This window comes from Podarcis filfolensis (assembly GCF_964270895.1).
Source record: "Podarcis filfolensis genome assembly, chromosome: 5".
In the NCBI taxonomy this organism is placed as follows: Eukaryota; Metazoa; Chordata; class Lepidosauria; order Squamata; family Lacertidae; genus Podarcis; species Podarcis filfolensis.
Genome location: NC_139608.1, coordinates 26,616,275 through 26,641,170, shown reverse-complemented (window position 1 = coordinate 26,641,170; position 24,896 = coordinate 26,616,275). Strand labels below are relative to the sequence as shown.

General features: G+C 45.4%; 1 protein-coding gene and 1 long non-coding RNA gene across 2 annotated transcripts; one reads left to right on the top strand and one right to left on the bottom strand.

Annotated features, from left to right (window-relative positions):
* Positions 1-3,563: 3,563 nt before the first annotated feature.
* On the bottom strand, positions 3,564-11,265 carry LOC310762513. Its single transcript, XR_014548047.1, has 2 exons — positions 10,775-11,265; positions 3,564-5,839 (listed from the first exon to the last, which is right to left on the bottom strand). It is a non-coding gene; the product is annotated as an uncharacterized lncRNA (long non-coding RNA).
* A 533-nt stretch (positions 11,266-11,798) lies between these two features.
* Positions 11,799-24,626, top strand: DIPK2A (divergent protein kinase domain 2A). Its single transcript, XM_083613454.1, has 3 exons — positions 11,799-12,553; positions 20,649-20,952; positions 21,613-24,626. Exons 1-3 carry the CDS (start codon positions 11,900-11,902, stop codon positions 21,942-21,944), a joined length of 1,290 nt encoding a protein of 429 aa, XP_083469580.1. The 5' UTR covers positions 11,799-11,899; the 3' UTR covers positions 21,945-24,626.
* The last annotated feature ends 270 nt before the right edge of the window (positions 24,627-24,896 follow it).

Here is a 24,896-nt window from a genome sequence, read left to right as displayed (position 1 = left end):
AAGGTAAAGGACCCCTGGACAGTTAAGTCCAGTCAAAGGTGACCATGGGGTTGCAGTGCTCATCTCACTTTCAGGCTGAAGGAGCCGGTGTTTGTCCACAGACAGCTTTTTGGGTCATGGGGTCAGCATGACTAAACCGCTTCTGGCACAATGGAACACTGTGACAGAAACCAGAGCACACAGAAACACCATTTACCTTTCTGCCACAGCAGTACCTATTTATCTACTTGCACTGGCGTGCTTTCGAACTGCTAGGTTGGCAGAAGCTGGGACAGAGCAATGGGAGCTCACTCCATCACACGGATTTGAACTTCCGTTTTGATCAGCAAGCCCAAGAGGCTCAGTGGTTTAGACCACAGCGCCACCCACCCGCGGCAGTGGAACTGTTTACCGATATGTGGCTAAGTGTGTGAAGAAAATATTGTAGGACTTGGTCAGGATGATCCAATGATCCCATTGTGCTGGGCAGCCATTATTTCAGGGCTAGTGCTGTCTTAATGCAGTCACAATCTTACATTCCACCAGCAGCAGAGGCAACAGCACAGAAATATATCCAATGGCTGCAGAGGAGATGTAGAAAGGAAAAGTAGGGGTATTGCCTTTGCTGAGAGACCAGCTGCCTAGTGACAGCCAGGTCCATCAGGCTATCTGAACTGTTTCCATTCCAGCATTATTGCCAGGACCTTCAGCAGCTCCTGCATTTCACAGGAGACTCTACAAACAAAAAAGTAATCAGGCTTCCTTTCCCTCAACTTTTGCCCCTGGTCCATGCCACATAGGCAGCAACTCCGGAGGCTCCAGGAAGGGCAGGAGAGGCAGTTGAACTTGCTGCTTTCACTCCAACGCCTTTACACATACACACCATGTATGATGTCATCCCTGACCTCAGACTGGCTGGGCAAGTTGCTCTACTCCTTTCCTCACACCCCGCTTTTACCAAGGGTGCTCAGGATGGTCAAGGAGCAGGGCTCACAGGTCATCCTAATAACCCCAAGATGGCCCAGGCGCCCCTGGTTTGTGGACCTGGGGTCACTATCAGTCATGGATCTTTGGGACCTCTTGTCCTGAATAGACCTCCTGCAGAAGATTCCCATTCTGCCCCAAAATCCATATTTCTTAAATCTATCTGCCTGAGACTGAACTGAGCATCATGAGTAGCCAGGGCTACTCAGAAGGAGTGGTTCAGACAATCTTGGTCTCCAGGAAGCAGTTTACCACCAGGACCTAAGATCAGACTTGGCTTTCCGGCCTTGCAAGTTGCCATCGCAGTCAGAAAACACAGGGGCAACAGAGGTGCTAGAATTTTTCCAGGAGGGATGTGGGGTGGATTTGAGACTCCACATCCTCCAGAGGAATGTGTTGGCCCTATCCAACATCATGGGACAGGCAAAGGACACACTCCTGGTCACACCCCGATATCAAAATATTTTTAGAGCAGTGGTCACAGCCAGTCATCCTCCGGCTCACAGAGTGCCTACCTGGGATCTGAATCTAGTTCAAAGAGCCCTCACCAAACCTCCATTTGAACATATCAAGTCAGTCCTATCGAGATGCTTAAAGACTGCATTTCATGGTTGCTATAACCTCAGCTAGGAGAGTGTCAGAGCCAGGAGCTCCCTATGTAGAGAAGCAGATATATGTTTCTCACCAAGACAGTACTCTAACCCTTCACCATTGGGCACAGGAGCTGATTCTGCCCACCTTCTACCTTACACATCTATGCCCCTAGAGCATGGCACATACTAGATGCACTTAGGGCAGCCAGGACCTACATTGGCATAATCAGGACCCACAGGGAGCATAACACTCTCTTTGTATCTTAGATCCTCTTGCCTGGGGAAAAGCTCTCCAAGGCCTCTCTAGCCCACTGGCTAAGAGAATGCATTGTACCAGCTTACACCTCAGCCAATCTTCAGCCCCCCCCCCCCCGGGCCCTGTCACATACTCAGTGAAGGAGGCTGCAACCTCATCAGCCTTTCAGGAGAGGATACCCTTAGAGATCTGTAGGGCAGCCACTTGATCTTCGGTCCACACATTCACTTGTCAAGATTTAACACATCTGTAGGTGTACAAATTCCCCATCTGCACTTTAAGACAATGTAAGTCACGCGGCTAATTTTGCAAATTCTGAACATCCAAACAAACCTGCATCTCTCATCCTTATTCTTCGCAATGAAGTAGCTTTTGAAGTGTTTTATTCCTCCTCCACTTCTTCAAACCAGGCACATTAAAAAATTTTTTTGGGGGGGTGCAGTAATTTTTAATCAGCAACAATGAAGAAATAGTAACTGCTATTGTGGCTCATGGTAACCATAGTAATATATTCCCATAGCTACTTAATTGTTCATTTACAACAGCAGTTTTAAGTGAATGCAGACGTTGTTGTGGCATTCCCCACCCCCCTGCCTTTGTTTTAAAAGAAAGTGAGGAATCTTTGCTGTAGAACAGATGTTCATCTGGAGGGCTAGACTATGGGCCTCTCAGTCACATTGAAGAGCTGTTATTTGCCTGTACACCCCCGCAGATGTTGAAGGAACTTTTGTGAAACTTGCATGTAAAATAAATTCAGCTTGCAGTTCAAGGATGAATAAAAAGATGGCCACATGATTTGTTATGCTCGTCCAAGTAAATTAACCTGGAAATTATTTTCATATTTGGATAATGTATCAATGAATGTTTAGTAATCCCATGACTGTTTGTCTGTCACTTACCTTTTCTGCCTTCTACATTTACTGCTGCTTTCTGGGTAGATCTGTAGAACTTAAATGAAATATTCAAAAAATAAAAGTTGTGCGTGCCCCACCCCCATTTTAAAGGTCAGACTTCCATTGTGCCAAATGACCTGCATAATTTTAATTAAGCTATATGGTATGTATACCATGCTTTCTGCCAACAAATTTGCAGCAGCATTAGGGGAGCAATCCTAAGTATACACAATAAGCTGGAGACCCTAGGCCAGCTTTTCTCAACCTGTGGGTCCCCAGATGTTGTTGAACTGCAACTCCCATCACCCCTAGCTAGCAAGGCCAGAGCTCAGGGATGATGGGAGTTGTAGTCCAAAAACATCTGGGGACCCACAGGTTGAGAACCACTGCCCTAGACCTTCATGGGATTATTTACATGTGAATCCTCAAACAAGGTTACTGTTTCTATCTCATTTGAGCAGGATGTCTTGAACAACATCTCAACTACTTATCAAGATCCTCCCATTGTGACCCTATAAAGCTCTTTACCTTGTGCATTTTATGATGACACATGAAAACTGCAAAGGTATTCATGGTGACTATTCATTTCTTCATATTCCATCTTCAGTTAGTTACTATCCAAATCTGACAGGAAGTGACTTGAAACAAAATTCCAACTAACTCACTGATGCTCCCAAGAAATCATGCATATCACCAGTCTTTGTTTGTTTGTTTGTCCTTACCTATAATTCCCCCACCCTCCAATCCCTCATTGTGATGCCTATGTCCATGCTTGGATCAAGGGAAGAAAAAGAGGCCGTGGGTAACTATGAACATTGGAAGACACAGGACAGATAAAAGGAAGTTTTCCCCATATAACACAATGTTTCTTTATTTGATAGATGTTACAAAATTTCCACTAGAAACTACTATGAGAGATCTTTTCCCATACATAAGTTTCTATGCCTTCACTGCAAATGGATTTTTAAAAGGATGCAGCACAAAACCTGAAGAAAGAAGCACAGACTTTCAAGGGCAAAAAATAATGATGATCATCCACAATCTAAGCCTGAAGGTCCAAGAGAAAAAGAACGAATTGGAAAGATCAAACACATTTCTGTAGATTTTGAAATCCTTGTCTATCCAGCAAAGCTATGCACCTTTCATGATAATGCTTCAAAGCACCTTAGATGCTGACTTGGCAAAATGGCATTCAAGAGAAATCAAGTCTGTACAAATGGTTTCATAGTCAAACAGTAATTTGGGGCAGAATTCTGTAGTAAGGATCTGCTATCCAAGGGGATTATTGGATTCCGTAGAAACCCTACCATGTTTTTGGCTGTGATACATGGCTGCCATGATAGATATGACAGCCTTATCTCCACTGAGCCCTATCTGACAGTCAAACCCTATTGGACAGTTTCATTTGCTTGAAAAAGAAAACTTTAGGACCAGATTCTTTGCCTGACTTTTTATTGAATGACTGCTGTGCCTCTCTGTGTTACAAGTCCCTTTGGGATGGGGCCCAATATGGTTGCCATATTCTGAATGGCTATGTTCCACAGAGACCTTCCATTGCATCAGAAGATCACTTTTGCCTTTGGCATCTTCATGCACTGGTGTATGCCCTAGGGACATTTGCCCCAAAGGAAATGCAGACCTTCGGCTGAAAAATATTTCCCACCCCTGGTTTAGGAGAATTAGGTCACTTCCTGTCTTTCACTGGTTCTCAGCCAAATATTTCTCTAAAAAGCAACCTTGTTGCTTCATCCAATATCCAGTAGATGGTTGTAGCGTACCACAGAAACCCCCTTTTAATCAGAGAATTGCAGAGGCGTTATATGTCTCAGGATAGCTTTGGACTGTATGCCTTATACATATTGTAGGTAAAAGGTAAAGGTAAAGGACCCCTGGACGGTTAAGTCAAAGGCGACTATGGAGTTGGGGCGCTATCTTGCTTTCAGGCCGAGGGAGCTGGCGTTGTCCACAGACAGCTTTCTGGGTCATGCAGCCAGCATGAGTAAACCGCTTCTGGTGCAACAGGACACCGTGACGAAAACCAGAGCACACAGAAATGCCATTTACCTTCCTGCCTCAGCGGTACCTATTTATCTACTTGCACTGGCGTGCTTTCAAACGGCTAGGTTGGCAGAAGCTGGGACAGAGAAACGGGAGCTCACTCCATTACATGGATTTGAACTTCCAATGTTTTGATCGACAAGACCAAGAGGCTCAGGGGTTTAGATCACAGCGCCACCCAGCTCCCCATACACACTCATGTCTAGTAACTGACCTCTCAAAACCTGCATTTTGTTGTCTATATAGACTTTTAACACAGAACCCCACAAAATCAGAAAGAAGACACAGTTTTTGCCTTAACAACCTCTTAACACTGATGCAAGAGCCATCCTGATCTCCTGGTACTCAAAAACAAAGAATGTTGCCAGCTTTCCTCAAACACCCTACTAGCAAACTATCAATGGCTTGTCCTCAGAATGAGTGCATAAATATAGCTTGTACCAGGCACTGCCAGGATAGTCACAATGCTGAGCACATTAATGCTGAAATGTCTCAGCACATAGTTTGTTTCAAGCAAACTTTACTGAGCTGCAAGACAGTAGATGCCAATTTACTTTCTTGATGCAAGAACCATGTTCTGCTGTAACCAAATTCCTGCCTGGTAAGCACTTCCAAAAATAGCTAAGGATGTTTTTACAAGTTTTTACAGTATTCTTCCACCTCTGTAAAAATTACACATCCCTAAACTAAAATGCATTCTTAGCATCATACTATCCCTGATTATGTCAGTTCCACTGAAATACTTCCAAGTTTTGAGGATGAGGGTGCAGTATATTTTAAACAGTGGTTTCCATACATGCTACTTTCATATATATCCTTCAGCCTCCTCTCTATAGCCAACCTATTTGTCTCCTTCAAATCTGAACCCCAAGGACCTCGTTATTCTCATATAAAATGGCTCTCGTTTGTCAAGCAACAAGCAAAGGATGGGACAAATTCTAAATGAGCATTATTTTGCCGCGTCCCCTCCCTCCCGCTTTTCCATGACGAACACCCCACAACTCCTGCTCCCAGAAATATATCGTGGTGTTCCCCCCTCTTTTTTTGAAATCCCGCTTTCGGTGTAGTTAAAATCCCTGCTGTTATGTACTGAGTTGAATAGGATCCAAACTGCAGCAGTCTGATTGGTCCTAGAACAATAGGATCCAAAAGGCAGCAGTCTGATTGGTCCTAGAACAATAGGATTCAGAATGCAGCAGTCTGATTGGTCCTAGAACAATGCAGCAGTATGATTGGTTGGCAGGAACCACCCAATCATGCTCCAGATAGAAGTGAATCCACAACCTGATTGGCTTGCAGTAGAATTCCGGAATTAGCCAATCATGTGCAGCCCATTGTGTAAATGATGTATATAAAGCAGATACCTTGAGGGGACTTTCATTCATTCCTCCTCACCACTATGAGCTGAATAAAGAGCATGAAATCACTTTGCGACTCTGAGTATATTTCACTGGCAACGAAGGTGGGATACCGCTGAGCTGACTGCCACACACAGCACCGCAGCACCGCCACCTGCCGCACCGCTGCCTCGCACCGTGTATCCAGGCTTCCGCTCCGGGACACAAGGAACTCAGAATGGCAACCGACAGCAGCTTCTCGCCATTCAACCCAGCATCTGGAGACTGGGAAGCGTACGCCTCCCGTTTCACCTTCCTCCTAGAAGCCAAAGGGGTCACCGATGAAGAAGACGCCAAGAAGAGGGCAATATTCTTCAGCGTCTGTGGAGAGGAGACGTTTGAAATCGCCCGGGCTCTCCTTGCGCCTGAAGACGTTGCTACTCTTCCATACAAAACAATAATGGAACAGCTGAAGGGGCACTTTTCGCCACAGCCCTCAGTGGTGACTTGTCGAAATGCCTTCTACGCAAAGCGGCAAGCCCCTGGGGAAACCATAACTGGGTTTGTGACCTCTCTCTGCCAAGCTGCCCGGTTCTGCAACTTCTCAGAGCTGGAGAACATGCTTCGTGACCGCCTCGTCGGGGGCCTGAAGGATGAGAAGCTGCAACGACGCCTCTACGCTAAGAAGGACTGGAGGAGGCCCTGGCAACGGAAGCTGCCGAGAGGTCGACGCAAGAGGCACGGCCGAGCCAGCCGTCCCAACTGAGGGTCCACCACAAAGACCTCACCGACGACTCAGGATCCAACAGGGAGGAGGTGCACCAAGTACAGCAGCGCACTCAAGCAGCCCACATACCACAGCTGCCTCGACGAGAAGGAGGGAACTGTGCAAGCTGTGGAGAAAGTCACGAGAGGAGGACCTGCCGTTTCCGCAACGCAGAATGCAGACAGTGCAGAAAATTGGGACACATTGCCCGGGTGTGTCGGGCTCAGCCCACCCGACGCCAGGCATCAGATGACCAATCCAAGAGCCCCAGGTCCCGGGGCCCAACGCACCAAGGCAACTCGACGGAGCTCACGGACTTCCAGGTATACCAGTTGCCCCACCCCAACGTAGAGAAAATTTATGTAGAGGTACAGATAGAGGGGGCCCCATGCCGCATGGAGCTTGACACGGGTTCAACTCTATCCATAATCTCGGAAAGGACCTTAAGGAAACTGTGTCCTACTGGGGGTCCCAAACTCAGGCTGGCCCCATTCACCCTCCGGGACTTCCAGAAACGTAAGGTCCCCACAATGGGGGTGGGGACCTTCAGGGTGCAATACCGAGGGCGGATGCGGCAACTGGACTTGCTTGTGGTCAAGGGCCCCTACATTAGCTTACTGGGATTGGCATGGTTTGGACCACTGGGGCTAGCCGTCACCGGGGTGAACCACACGAGCTTACAAGTGGACGTGGACGCCATATACAAGGAATTTCCGGGGGTTTTCGATGGGAAATTGGGACAGTATACGGGCCCCCCATTGCTCTACAGCTTGTCCCCACAGTACGACCGGTCAGGCTCAAGGCCCGCCGGGTCCCGTTCGCTCTGAAACCCCGTATAGACGAGGAATTGGACCGACTCGTGGAGCAAGGAGTGCTGGAGCCGGTGCCTAATGCCCCCTGGGAAGCCCCAATCGTCACACCCGTCAAGCCTAATGGTTCGGTCCGCATCTGCGCAGACTACAAATGTACCATAAACAAGGCCCTCACGGCCCATGCATACCCAGTGCCAGTGGTCAGCCATGTCCTTGCCACCCTGGCTGGGTCGAAAATGTTTGGCAAGCTGGACTTGGCCCAAGCATATCAACAGCTGCCAGTAGATGAGGCCACAGCAGAGGCACAGACGATTGTGACGCACAGAGGAGCGTTCAGGGTAAAGCGGCTGCAATTCGGTGTCAGCGTGGCACCAGGCATATTCCAGAATCTAATGGACTCTCTCCTTAAAGGGATTCCTGGTGTCACCCCCTTCTTCGATGATGTGTTGATTGCCGGGCCCACACCCGAGGAGTTTGAGGACCGCCTCCGCACCGTTCTGCACCGTTTCCAGACGGCGGGTCTCAAGGTGAAGCGTGAAAAATGTCTACTAGGAGTGCCTCAGGTGGACTTTCTGGGATTTATGGTGGACGCAGAAGGGGTCCACTCGACTGGGGACAAGGTACGGGCCATTTGTGATGCCCCAGCGCCCAAGAACAAGACTGAACTTCAGGCCTTCTTGGGACTATTGAACTTTTACCATTCCTTCCTTCCCCACAAGGCGGCGGTAGCGGAGCCCCTACACAGACTCCTGGACAAACGGGCCCCTTGGGTGTGGGGCCAGCGCCAGGAGGCCGCATTCCAGGCAGTCAAGGACTTGCTTGTCTCAAACTCGGTCTTGGCACACTTCGACGAGAGGCTGCCGGTGGTGCTAGCATGCGATGCCTCGCCCTATGGCATTGGCGCTGTCCTGGGACACCAACTCCCGGATGGAAGAGAGGTACTGGTGGCATACTTTTCCCAGACACTCAACGCAACCGAGCGGAACTACTCGCAAATCGACAAGGAGGGTCTGGCAATCACGAAGGGAGTAAAAAAATTCCATGATTTCTTGTACGGGCGGCCCTTCACCGTGGTGACTGACCACAAGCCGTTGCTTGGCTTGTTTGCCCCCGAAAAGCAGACCCCCCAAGTGCTGTCTCCTCGCGTCCTCAGGTGGTCAATTTTCCTTGCCAGCTACCAGTATGCACTGATTCACCGCCCTGGGAAGGCGATGGGCCATGCGGACGCCCTCAGCAGGCTACCACTACTGGAAACAGGCCCTGACACAGCACCTGCACAAGAGGTTATGAGCCTGGAGCTGCTTCCCGACTGCCCCATTCAGGCACAAGAAGTTGCACACCATTCCAAGAAAGATAGGGTCATCTCCCGGGTCCTGGACTGGGTGTGGAGGGGATGGCCCAGCAGCAGCCCCGGGCCATAATTCGCCGGCTACACAACCCGCAAACATGAACTGTCGGCCCACAAGGGGTGCCTGTTATGGGGAAGCAGGGTCGTTGTTCCCCAGCCCCTCCGCAAAAGGGTCCTCACAGCCCTACACGAGACACACCCAGGGGTAGTAAGAATGAAGGCCCTTGCCAGGAGTTATGTGTGGTGGCCGGGGATCGACGGAGAGATAGAGGCCTGGGTCAAACACTGCCAGGCCTGCCAAGAATCCCACCCAGATCCCCCAAGGGCCCCAGTCCAGTCCTGGGAGTCTGCCCGAGCACCATGGTCACGCCTGCATGTGGACTTCGCTGGCCCCTTTCAGGGGAAAACATTCTTCATAGTGGTGGACTCCTACACCAAATGATTGGAAGTCGCACTGGTACCGTCCACTTCCACGTCCGCAGCCATCCGGGTACTACGCAGGCTGTTTGCAACCCATGGGCTCCCTGACACTCTCGTCTCAGACAAAGGGACTGCATTTATGTCAGGAGAATTCCAAACCTTCACAGCGCAGAACGCCACCCGCCACATCCGTTCAGCGCCATTCCACCCTGCCACCAATGGCCAAGCAGAACGCATGGTGCGGACCACCAAGGACACCCTTCGCCGCATGACGCAAGAGGATTGGGAGTACCGCCTTGCCACATTCCTTCTAGCACAGCACCCCCAGCTCAACGACTGGCCGGAGCCCCGCTGAACTACTAATGGGTCGGCGCCTTGCAATCAGATTGGACCGCCTTCACCCCGATAGAGCTCAGGATGAGGTAGTGGTGGGGGAAGGCAGGAATCCCCGGACCTTCGAGGCCCAGGACCCAGTGTATGCAAAGAATTTTGGGGCAGGCCCTGCATGGGTAGCTGCCACAGACACCAGGGTCACTGGCCCCGTGTTGTACGAGGTGCTAACAGATGGGGGGCAATGCTGGCGCCGCCACTGCGACCAGATACGGCGACGATTCCCGGGAGAAAACCAGGAGGAGGAGGACAGGTCAGAGGAGTCCCAAGGGAACAGTGGGGCAGTGAGGCCCATAGAGCAGCAGGGGCAAGCAGGAGAGGCAGAATCAGTAAATACAGAGAGCACCCGTGAGGCCGAAAGGACACTGGAACCAGAACCACGACTGAGCGAGCCGGTTGCGCCAGACCATACAGCCCCACCACAGCCAGCATCCTTGGAACATGAGCCAGAACCTGAACCCCGGACCAGGGAACACCCCAGGCCGCAACGCACACGTAGGCCGCCGGCGTACCTTGAGGACTATGAATGCGACCTCCCGGGCAGGACTGGAACTTAGAGGGGAGGGGTGTTATGTACTGAGTTGAATAGGATCCAAACTGCAGCAGTCTGATTGGTCCTAGAACAATAGGATCCAAAAGGCAGCAGTCTGATTGGTCCTAGAACAATAGGATTCAGAATGCAGCAGTCTGATTGGTCCTAGAACAATGCAGCAGTATGATTGGTTGGCAGGAACCACCCAATCATGCTCCAGATAGAAGTGAATCCACAACCTGATTGGCTTGCAGTAGAATTCCGGAATTAGCCAATCATGTGCAGCCTATTGTGTAAATGATGTATATAAAGCAGATACCTTGAGGGGACTTTCATTCATTCCTCCTCACCACTATGAACTGAATAAAGAGCATGAAATCACTTTGCGACTCTGAGTATATTTCACCTGCTCAGGAGACTTTCGTCGGAGCCTGCGAGGAACGGACGCTGAGGGGCAGAGGCGAGCTGCGTTTCAGCTGCCGCGGCTTTCTACTCCACTATGGCCGCGCTTTGTGTCTCGCTACCGAGGTTTGGGTTTTAACTGACGAAAGCGAGACGCCGAGGCTTCACTTCTCACTCATGTTTCATCGGTCGTGCTCGCTGACCTGACAAAAGCGGTCGTGGAAAGCAGCGCCACACACCAAGAGAGATTTATATATATGTATACATGCCCCCTTTCTGGCATTCTCACAAAAACTGTTTCCATGAGTGAAGATTCCCCAGGAAGCCCCCTTCCCTCCGCCCCTCTCACTACAATAAAGACAACATGGCGGACCAGCGGCGTCTCCCCGGTTAAAAGTCCCCTCTCCCTCACAAATCAGTAACAGGCACTCCGGCCGGCGGCGGGAGCTTATATAGCCTTTCTCGGAGGGAGGCGGGGGAGGGGCGAGCAGGAGGGGTGGGGGTGGGGAACGGCGATCGAACCAATCCATTTTTCACTCCGTGTTGTTCGCGCGCTCTCGCTTCCCAGGCCCCGCCCTCTTTCTCCCTTCTCCACCATCCCCCTCACAAAATAAAAAAATGCCTCTCGGCTCGCTTGGCTCCGCCTCACTTCCAACAATACTTTCTTGTCACCGAACCGGCCTGGCCGGCTGTGCGCCCGCGGCGGCCCTCTCCCTCTCCCCAGGTGCGTTTTGTGGTAAATAGGACCGCGAGAGCGCACCATCGCCACCTTCCCAATCACGCGCCTCTCTTGGCAGGCGCGCGCCGCGAACAACAGTGTTGGCGGCGGCGGCGGCGCTTATTGTTGTAGCTCCTCCCCCCTGGAGGGGGGCGGGGCGGCCCTGTCCGGCAGGCTCGCGGCGGCTGCGGCGCCGCCCCTTTACCTCCCTCCCCTCGGTAACTTGGCTCCCTTTTATCAGGCGAGCCTCGCGCCGGAGAGTTTATTGGTGCCGGAGCCGCAGCGCGGGGAGCAACGGAGCGCGCGGGGGGCGGGGGAGGCGGCGGCGGCGGCCGCCGCGAGGGGGGTTTGCCCCGCCGGCTGGTGGGGCCGGCCGGCCAGTGGGTCGGTCGCGGGCGGCGGTGACGGACGATGCTCCGTCTGGTGTCGCTGAAGTTGGGGCGCCTCTACCGCTACGTGAAGCTGGCGGTGCTGGGCGTGCTGGCGGCGGCGCTGGCCCTCAACTCGCCTTCGCTGCTGGCCTCGCTGCAGCGCAACGAGCTGGCCGAGCGGCGCTTCCTGCAGCTGAACAAGTGCCCGGCCTGCTGGGGCACCAGCTGGTGCCGCAAGTTCCTCAACGGGCAGCTGCGCCTGGAGAGCTGGGGCCGCCTGCGCCTGCTCGACTTCCTCAACGTCAAGAACGTCTACTTCGCGCGCTACGGGGAGCCCCGCGAGGGCAGCCGCCGCGTCGTCCTCAAGCGCCTGGGCTCCGCGCGCGAGCTGGCCGACATCGACGCCAAGATCTGCCGGCGCGCCACCGGCAGGGGACGCTGCGACTTGCTCCAGGCCCTGCACGCCACCGAGTTCGCCAGCATCAACGGCGACGTGCGCCTCCTCACCCCCGACGTCGTGGAGGGCTGGTCGGACCTGGTGCACTGCCCCTCGCAGCGCCTCCTCGACCGCCTGGTCCGCCGCTACGCCGAGACCAAGGACTCGGGCAGCTTCCTGCTCCGCAACCTCAAGGACTCGGAGCGGATGCAGCTCCTCATCACGCTCGCCTTCAACCCGGAGCCCCTCGTGCTGCAGGTAAGAAGGCGACGCCGACGCCTCCTCTCCCCTCCCCATCCTCGCTAGACCGCGTGGCCCCGCTGTATAAGCGGGATCGCACGGAGCGCTGTGCACTAGATCGCCGGCACTGTGCCTGCTTAGGGTTCGCGTGCGAACCTCCTTTTTCTGGATCGGGCCACGGTCCATCTAGTCCAGCATTGTGTCTGTCCCACGATCTCTAGAGGTGGAGACCACTTCCTCCCTGTGCGCTGCCCCTAAAAATAAATGTGTGTCTGAGTCCTTTCTGAAGCACTTGCGCGGTTTAACAAAGTCCTAGAAGTACATTTAGGAGACCGACACGTGTATTGTGTCCCAAGCTTCAGCAGACTCGTTAAGATGCCACAGGGGTCTTTGTTGGTTTTAAAGCTGCGGATACTGTCTCCCAGTGAATCTCTTTCTTCACTGTATGGTTTTAGAGCATTAGCTGACATGCAGGAATGCTTGTAAGTGTGAAGTACTCACAATAGAATTTGTACGTTTATTTATTTTAAAAAATTGCTTTCAGATGTTGCTGTTTTCAAAATTCCTCCGTGTAGCCTAAGCAAATAGATACAAAATAGATTTGCATTCCTGTACAATCAGCCATACAAAATCAGCTGAAGTTGGACAGTTGAGCCCTGTTGTGGATTGGGCTGTGTAGTGTGTAGCTCCTTAAGCCCTTTTCCAGGACTGCCAGTAGCCATGAGAACAGAGGAAAGCAAACACCCATGCACTAACAGCTGGGGTCCTCAGTTGTCTGCAGAAACTAGTCAGGACTCTCCCTGGAAACATATACAACCAAAGTAAAGCCCAAAGCTGCAGTGGAATAAGTTTTAACGTTTCAGAAGAAGTGTCACTGAAATCACTGGGACTTAACTCAAAAACTAATCATGCATATGAGAGGAGTTCAGTGTTGTCTTTTAAAATTAATTTTAGGAACTGAGCATACACAACAGCTGCAATAAGAAGGCAATAACCTCCTTCTGTTGCTATTAGAGGAATAGTAAAATTGTTACCTCTTTCCCCATTGTAGGTTAACCTGTATTTAAAAATTCAACAATAAAAGTAGGGGTGCCTTTATTCATAAAGTACATATGGTGCTACATTTTACATTATTCTGTTCTTTTGCTGATTTATTTGGTAACTTCTGTATCAATCTCTGTTTTTACTTTGTCTCATTGTGTAGGTGATAGCGGCAAGCAAGTATCTCTATCTTGTTTCTTTAATTTTTAAAAAGGTCTTCCACCTTTTGGTGAATTTTCTTTCTAGTCATCGTTTAGTCATTGAAATTGCTGTTTGTCAGAATGAAGACTTGTTGGCACTGTAATGAAAGTCAACAACACTCACTGCTTTCAGTAATTTCAACCTAGCATTAATGTTTGTTAGACCATTAAACGTAAAAATCTGTTGATCATTTTCGACCAGTTGATTATTTCAGATTTGCTCTAGATATCTATCAGGACAATGTTATGAGGACAGTGCCATATTAAAACTTTTGTTGGCTTGGTTAAGAAAAAGTATGTTTTTTATTTAATAGCCAACAGTAAAAGAAACTTGGACCTAGCATTGTAGCCTAAAAATCTGGGAATTGTTAATATATTTATGCCATCTCTATGCCAGCTCACATGTTAATGGTATAATTTTTTCATGAAGGTATATTTCAGCTGAACAGGTTATCTTAAGCCCAAATATTGGTATGATGTTGCATCATAAATACAGGTGCCTTCCTCAAGCACCTTCTAAGTGCCTTCCATGAGCAATGTAATGTTTGCATTAAATAAGTAACCTTGAATTACAACTGCTCTTATCTTTGCTACAAAATAAAATAGTTCCCAGCCCTGTAGGCAAATATCAATAAACATGCTAAAGGAACAGTTGAGTTGCGTCCACAAACTAGAGTGGTTGTCAAAGAAGTATCAAATAGACTATTGGAACAGCTGGTGCTCTCTTGAACTGTTTAGTGGCTTGGTATGTACCAGCTGGTGTATGTCTTGAAAGTTTCTTAAAGGAGAGCTATTAACTTGAAATCTAGACAGTTTCCCTCCAAAGATAACTGACATGAAGGTTTTGTCTACTATGGCTTCAGTTGCAGCTTTCTATGTAAAGTGGTTTGTCTATGCTTTTTCTCTGTTAGAATTTCACAAGGCTTCTGTTCATGGATAATAAATTGATAAAGCATATTTGTAGGTGAAGAGAATGTTTAATATAAATACAGTTTAAAGAGGAGTGGCATGTCCTTCACTAAACAGAACGGTATAAAAATGTGCTGTGCCACTTAGAATATATTTTGCTGAGAAACTAATGAAACACTGCATATAAAACAGAACAACATAGATCATGCTACAGTTGGTGTGAATATAATTATTGGTTACAAAGTGCTTGATGTACAAAGTGCTCTACAATTTGTAAACAGCTCTGTAAGATACCTAGACTAAGATATAATCACTTCCTGAGTCTGAACTTTATTTGGTGGAAATTCACTGTGACTCTCCCCTTTTGAAAATGTAATTCTCTTTCTGTACCACAACTCTGGTTTGTCAGGAGGTTAAACATGAATTAGAAGATGTACACATATTGGATATTAGGCATCCAGCCCATAATTGATTTAGTAATGTCATATGTCAGTGACTAAATTATATAATTTAGTGAAATCTCTCACAGTTAGCTCAAGCTCCCCGAAGTCCACGAGTAAAAGTTTCATTTAATCATTGCTTGCTACTTTAAAAGGAGTATGAGACCCATGTTGGGCAAAATATTCCTGCATTGCAGCGGGGTTGACTAGTTGACTCATGGTTCCTTTCAACTCCACAATTCCATGATTCTAAAATTACAAGTAATGTGCATTGGTCACTAGGTGCCAATTATAATACTAGCAGTACAATCCTATGCATGTATAAGTCTCATTGACTTCAGTGGAATTGTTTCAGGTAAACATGTAGGATTGCAGCCCAATATACATAAGTAATAGCTCTTCCATTAGCCCTTTTCATGTGTGGATTGTAAGAACAGGTTTTCTATTCTGTCACCAATTATGTGCAATATCAGTTACGGCATTCATTTAATTAATATCCAAATTATGACTCAGTTCTTGTAGCTCATAGTTCTCTTCCAACCGCCACTGCAAAAAAGTCTAGTTGCTTTCAAATATTTCCAGGGTTCACTTCTGATCTGCTGAAATCCTGCTAAAATACATAGTGTAGTTCATTTAAAGACCCATTGCTTGTCGGATAAACATACTTTTAATAGGTGTGTAAGTTGGCACTGTTTGCATTACAAGAGCTAGCTAATGTTAAAGAATTTCTGTTCGACAGATACTTATTAGTATGTATTGTTTAAATAATGTAACTGGCACTGATAAAAAGCTAAGGTAAAAATCTTGATAACCCTGGATTAATATAAGAGAATACTGATGATTAAGGAGCAAGGTGAATGTGATTCACATGTTAGATATTGTGATCAGACTAAATGATGCATGACTGGGTGCTAAATAGAAGGCTGATCTTTGATTTTATAATGGGAAATGTGTCTCGAATAATCCACTAAACTGTAGTGATTCTTGGATTATAAGACTTTTTATCAGAGATTGGAAGCTTAGTTTGAAGCCTATTTGGAGTATGGATTACTTGTAAAGTGGCAGTACTTATGAAATGCACATTGCCACAACAGACAGCCTTTATTTTAGCTAGTTTTGAGATTATTTAAGCTTGACCTACATTTGAAGAGATTGTCAAGGCCAGAGGAAAAGCTTTATTACAGAAACATCTTTCAACAGCGTGTCTCATCTGTATCCCTAAGTGTTGAGATAGAAGCTCAGTGCTCTACTTAATTTTACTAATCTGTGTACCTAAATACATTTCATATTTATATTACTAAACAGTATATACGTCTGTGGGTGAAAACAGCCTACTACGGGGGGGGGGGGACGGGACATGACAGTTTAAACGAGGAATTTGCTGGGTATTCCAATCTAAATGATCAATGACTCACAAGCATCTGCAACAAGGATCTCTAATAAATATTCTGTGACCTATCATAGCTAGGAATCCAAAACTGACATAAAAACACAGTTCTGCTACTATATAGGATTGTAAGTATTTGCCTAAAATTGTACAGGTTTTCTATGAAAAAAAGTTTGTCCTTCAATTTGCTGTATTTTTTCCTTGTTCTTAGCAGTCATTCTTCATATGATCATGGAAAAGTAATTGTGATTTCTTGTTTGAGAACCGTGAATTTGGTTGTCTAGCAAGACAATGCAGGTGTTTCGACTGAGGTTTAAATTTCCAAAATAAATTTAAATAGCATTACTGCTACAAGTGCCTTGGAGTACATTTTAAATTTTAAGTTCCTTTCCTTTGACCAAATGTATTGGCTTGTTATTTTTATTATTTATAATACTCTTGTTCCTGATTTTTCATATTTTAAATGAGAGGTTTCTAGGTATCACTAGATATGGGCTTGCAGTTTTTACACCTGATTCTGCAAGCGTAGCTGTCTCTTTCATAATAGTGAGTAATAAATATGATGCTGATTTCATCAGATACCGGTGCTGTTGTAGAACTTAATTTCAAGAATGTAACACTGCAAAGTGTGTTCTACAAGGATGCTTGTTTTAAGGTCAGGTCAACTTTAGTATTGAGCAAGTGTACAACTTGTCAAGCAGGGTGGATTGATTTGAATCAGCAGTTTTAGAGCTTTATGCCTGTGGGCCTAATTAGGACCTGCCAGGTCTTTGAATTTGGCCACAAAGGTCATTTTGGGCAAGCCACACCCACCCATCAATCAATCAATCAATCATACAGTGTCAGGCATAGATATCTGTTATCTCTAAAGGAAACATTAAATGCTAGGTTTGGAAAGAAGGGAAGACCAGCACTGAGATTGGACATAAATTTTTGCCTGCTCCCATTACAGTCGTGCCTTGGTTCTCGGACGCCTTGTGAGTTGAACGTTTTTGCTCCCGAATGCCACAAACTCGGAAGTGAATGTTCCAGTTTGTGAGTGTTTTTTGGAAGCCAAATATCTGATGCGGCTTCCACAGCTTCTGATTGAGTGCAGGAAGCTCCTGCAGCCAATCGGAAGCCGCGCCTTGGTTTTTGAACATTTTCGGAAGTCGAACAGACTTCCAGAATGGATTCTGTTCGAGAACCAAGGTAAGACTGTACTTTAACTGTGAATCACGCAATGTCAAATGATTGACAGCTAGGCAGCCCTGCTCAGCTGTCAGTATGATTCTATGGCTACATCCATTTCTGCATCCCTGATTTAAATTAACAAATTAATCAAACAACTAATACAACTTTTTAAAATAATCTTTGTAATATAGGTATATCCTAAACAGAAGCATATGCTAACAAACTGATATAAATACAATCATATATTTTATTTACTACCTAGGAAGTAAGCTAAAACTTTTGCTCGCTCAATCTGAGCACTGAAGAAAGAAGCCAGAGAAGAGTGAAGCCTAATCTCCTGAGCAGCATACAACAGCACCCTGCTTGTTCAGGCAGTTGGCATCACATTGGAGTTAAGAGGTCATGCAGATGATTTGCTGGATGATCCTTGTGAAATGCAGTACGCTGCCTCTTAGAGCTTGAATTTGGTTACTATTCCTTGCTCCTAGGATGCTCATAATAATGCACTGTTGTTGTTGTTTAGTCGTTTAGTTGTGTCCGACTCTTCGTGATCCCATGGACCAGAGCACACCGGGCACTCCTGTCTTCCACTGCCTCCTGCAGTTTGGTCAAACTCATGCTGGTAGCATCTTGTCCTCTGTCGTCCCCTTCTCCTTGTGCCCTCCATCTTGCCCAACATCAGGGTCTTTTCCAGGGAGTCTTCTCTTCTCATGAGGTGGCCAAAGTATTGGAGCCTCAGCTTCATGATCTGTCCAGCCCTGAGTGCTCACTGGAAGGACATATCGTGAAGCTGAGGCTCCAATACTTTGGCCACCTCATGAGAAGAGAAGACTTCCTGGAAAAGACCCTGATGTTGCTTGTGCCATATTTATGGAAGTTGATGTCAACAGGCTGATCTGAACATGGCATTAATTTCGTTGAATATAATAACAATCTTATCAGTCTAGTAAAAAAATGTAGACTAGTAACTTTTGTAAGCCAATTTACAAGGCTGTCTATACCATGTGACACCCTTCCTCTCTGTTTTCAGAATGCCTATTTGCACCAGAATTGTGTGATTATGCAAACCATGGAATTACCTGCTGCAATTGCTTCTTGCCTTCTTCCCCATCTGTGCATCCCAGCTATATGCTTGCATGTTTAGTTGGCAAACCCGTTTTTTAAACCTTACTTGCCTTCAGGAATCACTCAAATGCAACAGATATAAGCTAAATGTCATCAGAACTGTTATTAATGTGAGCCGTGAGCCATGAGCTCTATGCAGATGCAGACTTCTTCCAAGAGAGTTTTCCATTTAAGGTGGAATGTAGTTTTCCTCTGCTCAACACATGTTAAAGCCCCATGCTTGTTAGTTGTTCTTGCCACGTGGCTGAACTGAGCAAAACAGATTAGGCCTCTGTGGCTTTCCGTGGCCATGCAAAGAATGACAATGCTCATTTTGCTGTACTACAAAAGTATGTGGCTATATAAACTCGGCACTAATTCAAAACCCAGGAAATTCCTGGGTGGTTCACCCAGAGCTCCCAGAGCCAAACTGCTAAGCTGCTCTTTGGCATCTCAATTTGTTCCTGGGATTTGTTGCACTTGCAATTAAGGAGATGTCCCTAGTGCTGAGTATGCATGATATTTGGCTTACTGCTGCTATTTAATACAATAAACAGAAGAACAATGTGAAACGTACATGTGCTTGCTTGTGCTACTGATGAGTAATTTTAAATATGGTTGTTTCTGAGTTAACAGAGCAGCTGTAGTGTGCATCTAGTTGTTTGGATCTTTCGTCAAATATAGCAGGTAATGCAATGACAATATGCTTGTATTAATATTAGTGTGCTATGATAATGCCTGAATATGGTACATTGTCTGTGAATAATACCAGTATTTGGCAAGTGGCAATCAACTGTGATCAGCATTGACTTAGCAAATTGGAAGTCTGCAATGGCTTGCTAAGTAGTACAGCGAATCTACCACACTTCTACATCTAATCAAGTAAAGTAGATGTTAGACCTGCCAGGTGGCTGAATGCACATAATGGTATGCTAACACCTGGTATGTTTTATATTCACTTTATGTTCTAGAACAATTGTACAGCACTTTTGTACAGAACGCAGATAGCTTTGTGTGAATAATTTGGAATTATAATTTGAAAGCAGCTCTGAAGTAAAGGCAGTAGGGAGCACGCCATCCAGGCAACTGCCGCCTATTGAGCACACCTGAATAATAGAAGTACTTGGTTTCTTTGCTAGACCTCTGGGACATACAAAAAATGAGACACAGCACCAAGCATCTGGGGACTTTTTGCAAACATCTGAAGAACAGAGCTCTTGATGTGAGAGGACAATGGTGGGGGAGCCCTTTAATAGGTTACACCAGGGTTAACTAACTTACATCCCTCCAGATGTTGCAGAACTTCAACTCCATCATCCCTGATCACCAACTGTTCTCGTGGAGTTTTGTTTTCAAGTAAACTAGTACAGAACCTCTGGGACACAGTGGGATAAAAACCTATAGAGATTTGGAGAGCAAGTGTGGGTGTTTGGTATGTTCACCTAATTGCTTTACTAATATGGCATTTTCATGCAGGTCTCCTAGACAAATTGAAGGACCAAAAGAAGATGCATCATATGCAAAGTGAAAACAAATACATAGTGACAACATCAGTTTGTGCCAGCAGCTCACCAAATCCCAGGCCTGTTTGAAATAAATGTGTTATTTTGCTGGATTGGTGCAGAATTTATAGATATGCAAGATTACACTGTGCCTGTTCTTTAGCACTGGGTGAAAACCAGACCACTGTGTGTTCTCCAACCCAACCCACCCCAGTGTTTGGGGAATCAATGAATAATTCCTCATAGGCAGTGAACAACACTGCCATCTCAGATAGCTAAATGCTTCTAAACATCACATATTTTAAAGCTGCAAACGTATTTGTGGTTAATATTAATGAAATGCATTTCCCTTTGCAGAGTTTTCCGTCTGATGAGGGCTGGCCATTTGCAAAATATTTAGGAGCATGTGGAAGAATGGTGGCTGTAAACTATGTGGGAGAAGAACTCTGGAGCTACTTCAGTGCTTCATGGGAAAAACGAGTGGACCTGGCATGGCAGTTAATGGAAATAGCTGAGCAGCTGACAAATAATGACTTTGAATTTGCACTCTACCTCCTTGATGTCAGCTTTGACAACTTCGCAGTAGGCCCTAGAGATGGGAAGGTCATCATTGTGGATGCTGAAAATGTTTTGGTGGCAGATAAAAGGTTAATCAAGCAAAGTAAGTTGGTTTCTTTTTCACCCCCAAGATTGTTGGTTCTTGTTTTGCATGTGAATAGTTTAAGATGTAGGTTTTTAAAAATGCTTTATAATTTATCAGTTCAGCTAATGCAGCAGTTAATTATTAAATAATAATTGTAGCAGCTCGTATTTGAACATGTTGAAACAAACAAATCCGTTACTACATGGGCACACTGAACAAACCTGAACTTGAGTTTTGTTTCATTCTGTACAAGACAAAAAGCAAGAGAACAGTTTCTCACTTCTGACAAGTTTATTTAATACATTTTTAATCCCTGTAGCCGGTGGTCACTTTCACAATATTGCTCTTACCTTTTCTTCATAGTAATATGCATGTACCTAGGCAATCTTAGAAATCACACTTTGTGGATTCTCTGAAACATACAATGCTTTGAACAATCCCTATGAGAAGGTTTGCCTCAAGGTTCTTTGTAGTTTCCCCCCTTAAACAGCCAATATTTCACGAGCAAGCTTTATTTCATGTTAGTGGTAAATAGTACACTATTTCTGTAAATTGCCTTCAGACAGACTATTAGGATTTAAAAGAACTTGAGGTAGATTTTCATCTTCAGGCTTTAGAATCAGGAAATTCTTTGCTTTCTGGGCTTCTTACTGTTTGTTCTTTTTATGCATTTCACAGATAAACCTGAAAACTGGGATGTTTGGTATGAAAGCAAGTTCGATGACTGTGATAAGGAAGCTTGTCTTTCTTTCTCAAAGGAGATTTTGTGCACTCGTGTCACTGTGGACCACAACTACTATGCTATTTGCCAGAACCTTTTATCAAGACATGCCACCTGGCGTGGCACTTCTGGAGGTCTTCTTCATGATCCTCCAGCTGAAATTGCCAAAGATGGTCGACTTGAGGCCTTGCTGGATGAGTGTGCCAATCCAAAGAAGCGATATGGTAGATTCCTAGCTGCAAAAGAATTACGCGAATACCTTGGACGACTAAGTAATAATGTGAGGTAGTTCATAGTGGCCAGAAACTTTGATCCTGGGGAAAAGGCACATGGAAAAAAATAAGTTATGGACATCAAAGAAAAACTTGTTACTGGTATATGGGGAATGCTCTGTATAAACAGGCAAGGTTACATATCCCACTGCAACCTGAGCTACTTTTGACTGGTTCAGATGACAAGATTGACAACTTAAGTGACTCTCATCCATAGGACTTCACATAAATCTGAGATAGTTCCACAATTTTGTGAAACTGATGACATAACTTGGAAAGTCAAGTTATATTTGCCTGTTTTAAAGGCTTTTATTTCTGATGTCATTGTCTCTCTCTTTCTCTCTTTTTCTCTCTGCCCCTCCCATGCGTACAACTTACTAAACTGGTATTTGCATACATACTGATAAGCCCTAGGTCTCTCTCATAGTTCTAAAACTAGTAGGTCTTTGTTTGAATACTGTGCACTATTTGAGTACAGGATTCCTCTGCTTATTCTAATGCTGAGTTCTTTCCACTGTTTCTTACTGTTTGTATGCCTTATTAAGGATATGCTTATAAAAGCAGTCTTAAATATTGCGTGGACATAACCATTACATTTGAATTCTTTGTAATTCTACTGCGGGTAATGTTTCACAAGATGGTTAACTGTAAAATTCCATCTTTATTCCATTAGGTGAAAATAATTATTCAGCAGGGAATCATGATCTGAGAACTAATGAAGATAGTTGGAAGTATGGAGTAAAGCAGTACAACTAGTTAAAATGAAGACAAAATACCATTTTGCTAGTATAGTAAATCATAAGCCAAAGAAAATGGTTGTGCGTCTCTAGTCACCTAAATCTGTACTGTAGTGACACTAATCCATTGACTTAGATTTCAGTGGGTTTGTAGATCATTCTTTAGGAGAAACTTTGCTACTAGTTAAAAGCTTAGGAAACTCCACATGTGAATGAGAAAATGCCTAGCAGGCTAGCATTTGTTCTGCATTATTCACAGTTCTGCTGAATTTGCAATGTGATGATGTTTACGGAACTTTCAACCGTAGGGTTGGCTATTTAATAGTACTCATGTTTACTGTAGAGGCCTTGCATTGCATTAAGTCTTTCAGTTCAGTCTTGTAATGGTTACCGTACACCTGAAATTGCTCCCACAGATCGGAACCTGAATGAGAAATTGGATCACTGCTAAAATTAATTCCCCCCCTGCCTCTTTTAAAGCTTGTTTTCCTTTTCTTTGCCCATGGTAGCAATTGCAGAGGTTCTCATGATTGGAGTGATGAAATTCAAAAGCTTCTGGTTATAGGAAGTGACTGACTAGCTACAGTTTTTGTTTTATATTTGCTAAGCAGATTTATATACCGCTTTAACAAAAGATTACCGAAGCGGTGTACAATACAAAAATTCAATATACACTAAAAACTAAAAAAAAGTATAAAAATAAATCGCATTGCTCAATGGTATGTACAGATGGGGGGCACACTTGAGAAAAAGCATGTGGACAAAAAAGTCTTAAGCAAGTGTCTAAAATTGACAGGCAGTTCCATAGTGGAAGTGCTTCAACACTGAACTCTCTGCTTCTGGTGTTCTTAGAGCAGACCTCAGGAGCAAGAGGCACCATTGAGAGTGCTTTTCTTTATGACTGCATTGACTGGGGTGGAATAAGAGGGGTTCAACATTCTGAGAACTATCAGTTTGGTGTTGAGAAATTCATCTGGACAGATGGAGCAAAGCAGTAGAAAAGGGATGACAAAACCATTCTGTTTCAAAACTGTGAAAGCATGCTGATTACCCCAGAAAGTTTGAAATGATTTTTTCAAACGTCATTTTTATTTGGTCCGCATAGTCCTAACATACAGCTGCTCATTTTCATATTGTGTTTCTACAGTGTAAATTTATTCCAGTTTGTTCTTGGGCTGTTCCCTGCTGGAATAATTCTTCTTGCTGTGGGATCCCCTTTCACCTTTGATATTATGGCACAACCCCATAGCACATTAGGCATGTTCGAGTCCTGCAGAAATGATTTTGATTTAATTGTGTTTATATCCCATTTAATTCAGAAAGCATAATTTTGGCTGGTTTCCCCCCTGGATTCTTTTGCCTGTAGTCACATAGCATTTATGTTGGTCTTATTTTGATTCAATTTGCAAGCAAAACCTAAATGTGAGACTAAACACTAGCCTGCCATGAAAAGCCTTTTAATCTCAATATTAATTTAATACCCACAATTCCTGATGAATGAGATGGATGATTGCTGTAGGCTTTAAACAACACACACACAAAAACAAACCACTGCCAGCTATTGAGGCAGTTTGACTGCCAAATGTTCCTTGTGAGTTTGGGGTTGGAGTCCATGGTTTCTCCTTGGAAAATATGCTCATGAAGCAGGATTCCAATGACAAAAGGAGTCCACAATTCTCAGTCTACAGGGAAAACACCTATGTGGAAAGCAATAAGTTTCCTTCAATTTGCACCTATCAAGTATTTATTGTACAAGGACAATTTATATTTTTAGTCATTACCCACGAATAATGGTGAAATATTTTTTGAATGAGATGTTTGGGGTTTGTATGTGCATAAAAATTGTCTTTTGTACTGTAAGTTACTGTTTAATTTGATTATCAAAACTGTCTCCTGTGCCTTTATACTAAGGTTGTTTTTACAACTTCTCTTGACTATTAATAAAAAAGTACTTTAAGAAAATTTTCTTGACCATGTTTAAACGAACACACTTTTTGATACCGCAGCTCTGTCTGCAGCTATTGGCCCCTGATGGCTAAATGAAGCCCCTATATTCTGAGGCAGTATGTTACTGATTACTACTAGTTTTGGGGGGAAGGCGTAAGGGCTGCTGCCTGTTTGCTCCTTTTGGGGGTTGATGAACACATGAGCTGAGTTTGCTGGATGGCCCATTTAATCCAGCAGGTTGTTCAGTGGCCAGCCAAATACCTATGAGAAGGTTGCAAGCTTCCA

What these genes read in the sequence shown, in the direction of transcription:
- DIPK2A (XM_083613454.1), top strand. Translation starts at nt 11,900, where the DNA reads ATGCTCCGTCTGGTGTCGCTGAAGTTGGGGCGCCTCTACCGCTACGTG. An exon ending in CGGAGCCCCTCGTGCTGCAG is followed by an intron (nt 12,554 to 20,648) that starts GTAAGAAGGCGA and finishes TTCCCTTTGCAG; the next exon opens with AGTTTTCCGTCTGATGAGGG. An exon ending in TAAAAGGTTAATCAAGCAAA is followed by an intron (nt 20,953 to 21,612) that starts GTAAGTTGGTTT and finishes TGCATTTCACAG; the next exon opens with ATAAACCTGAAAACTGGGAT.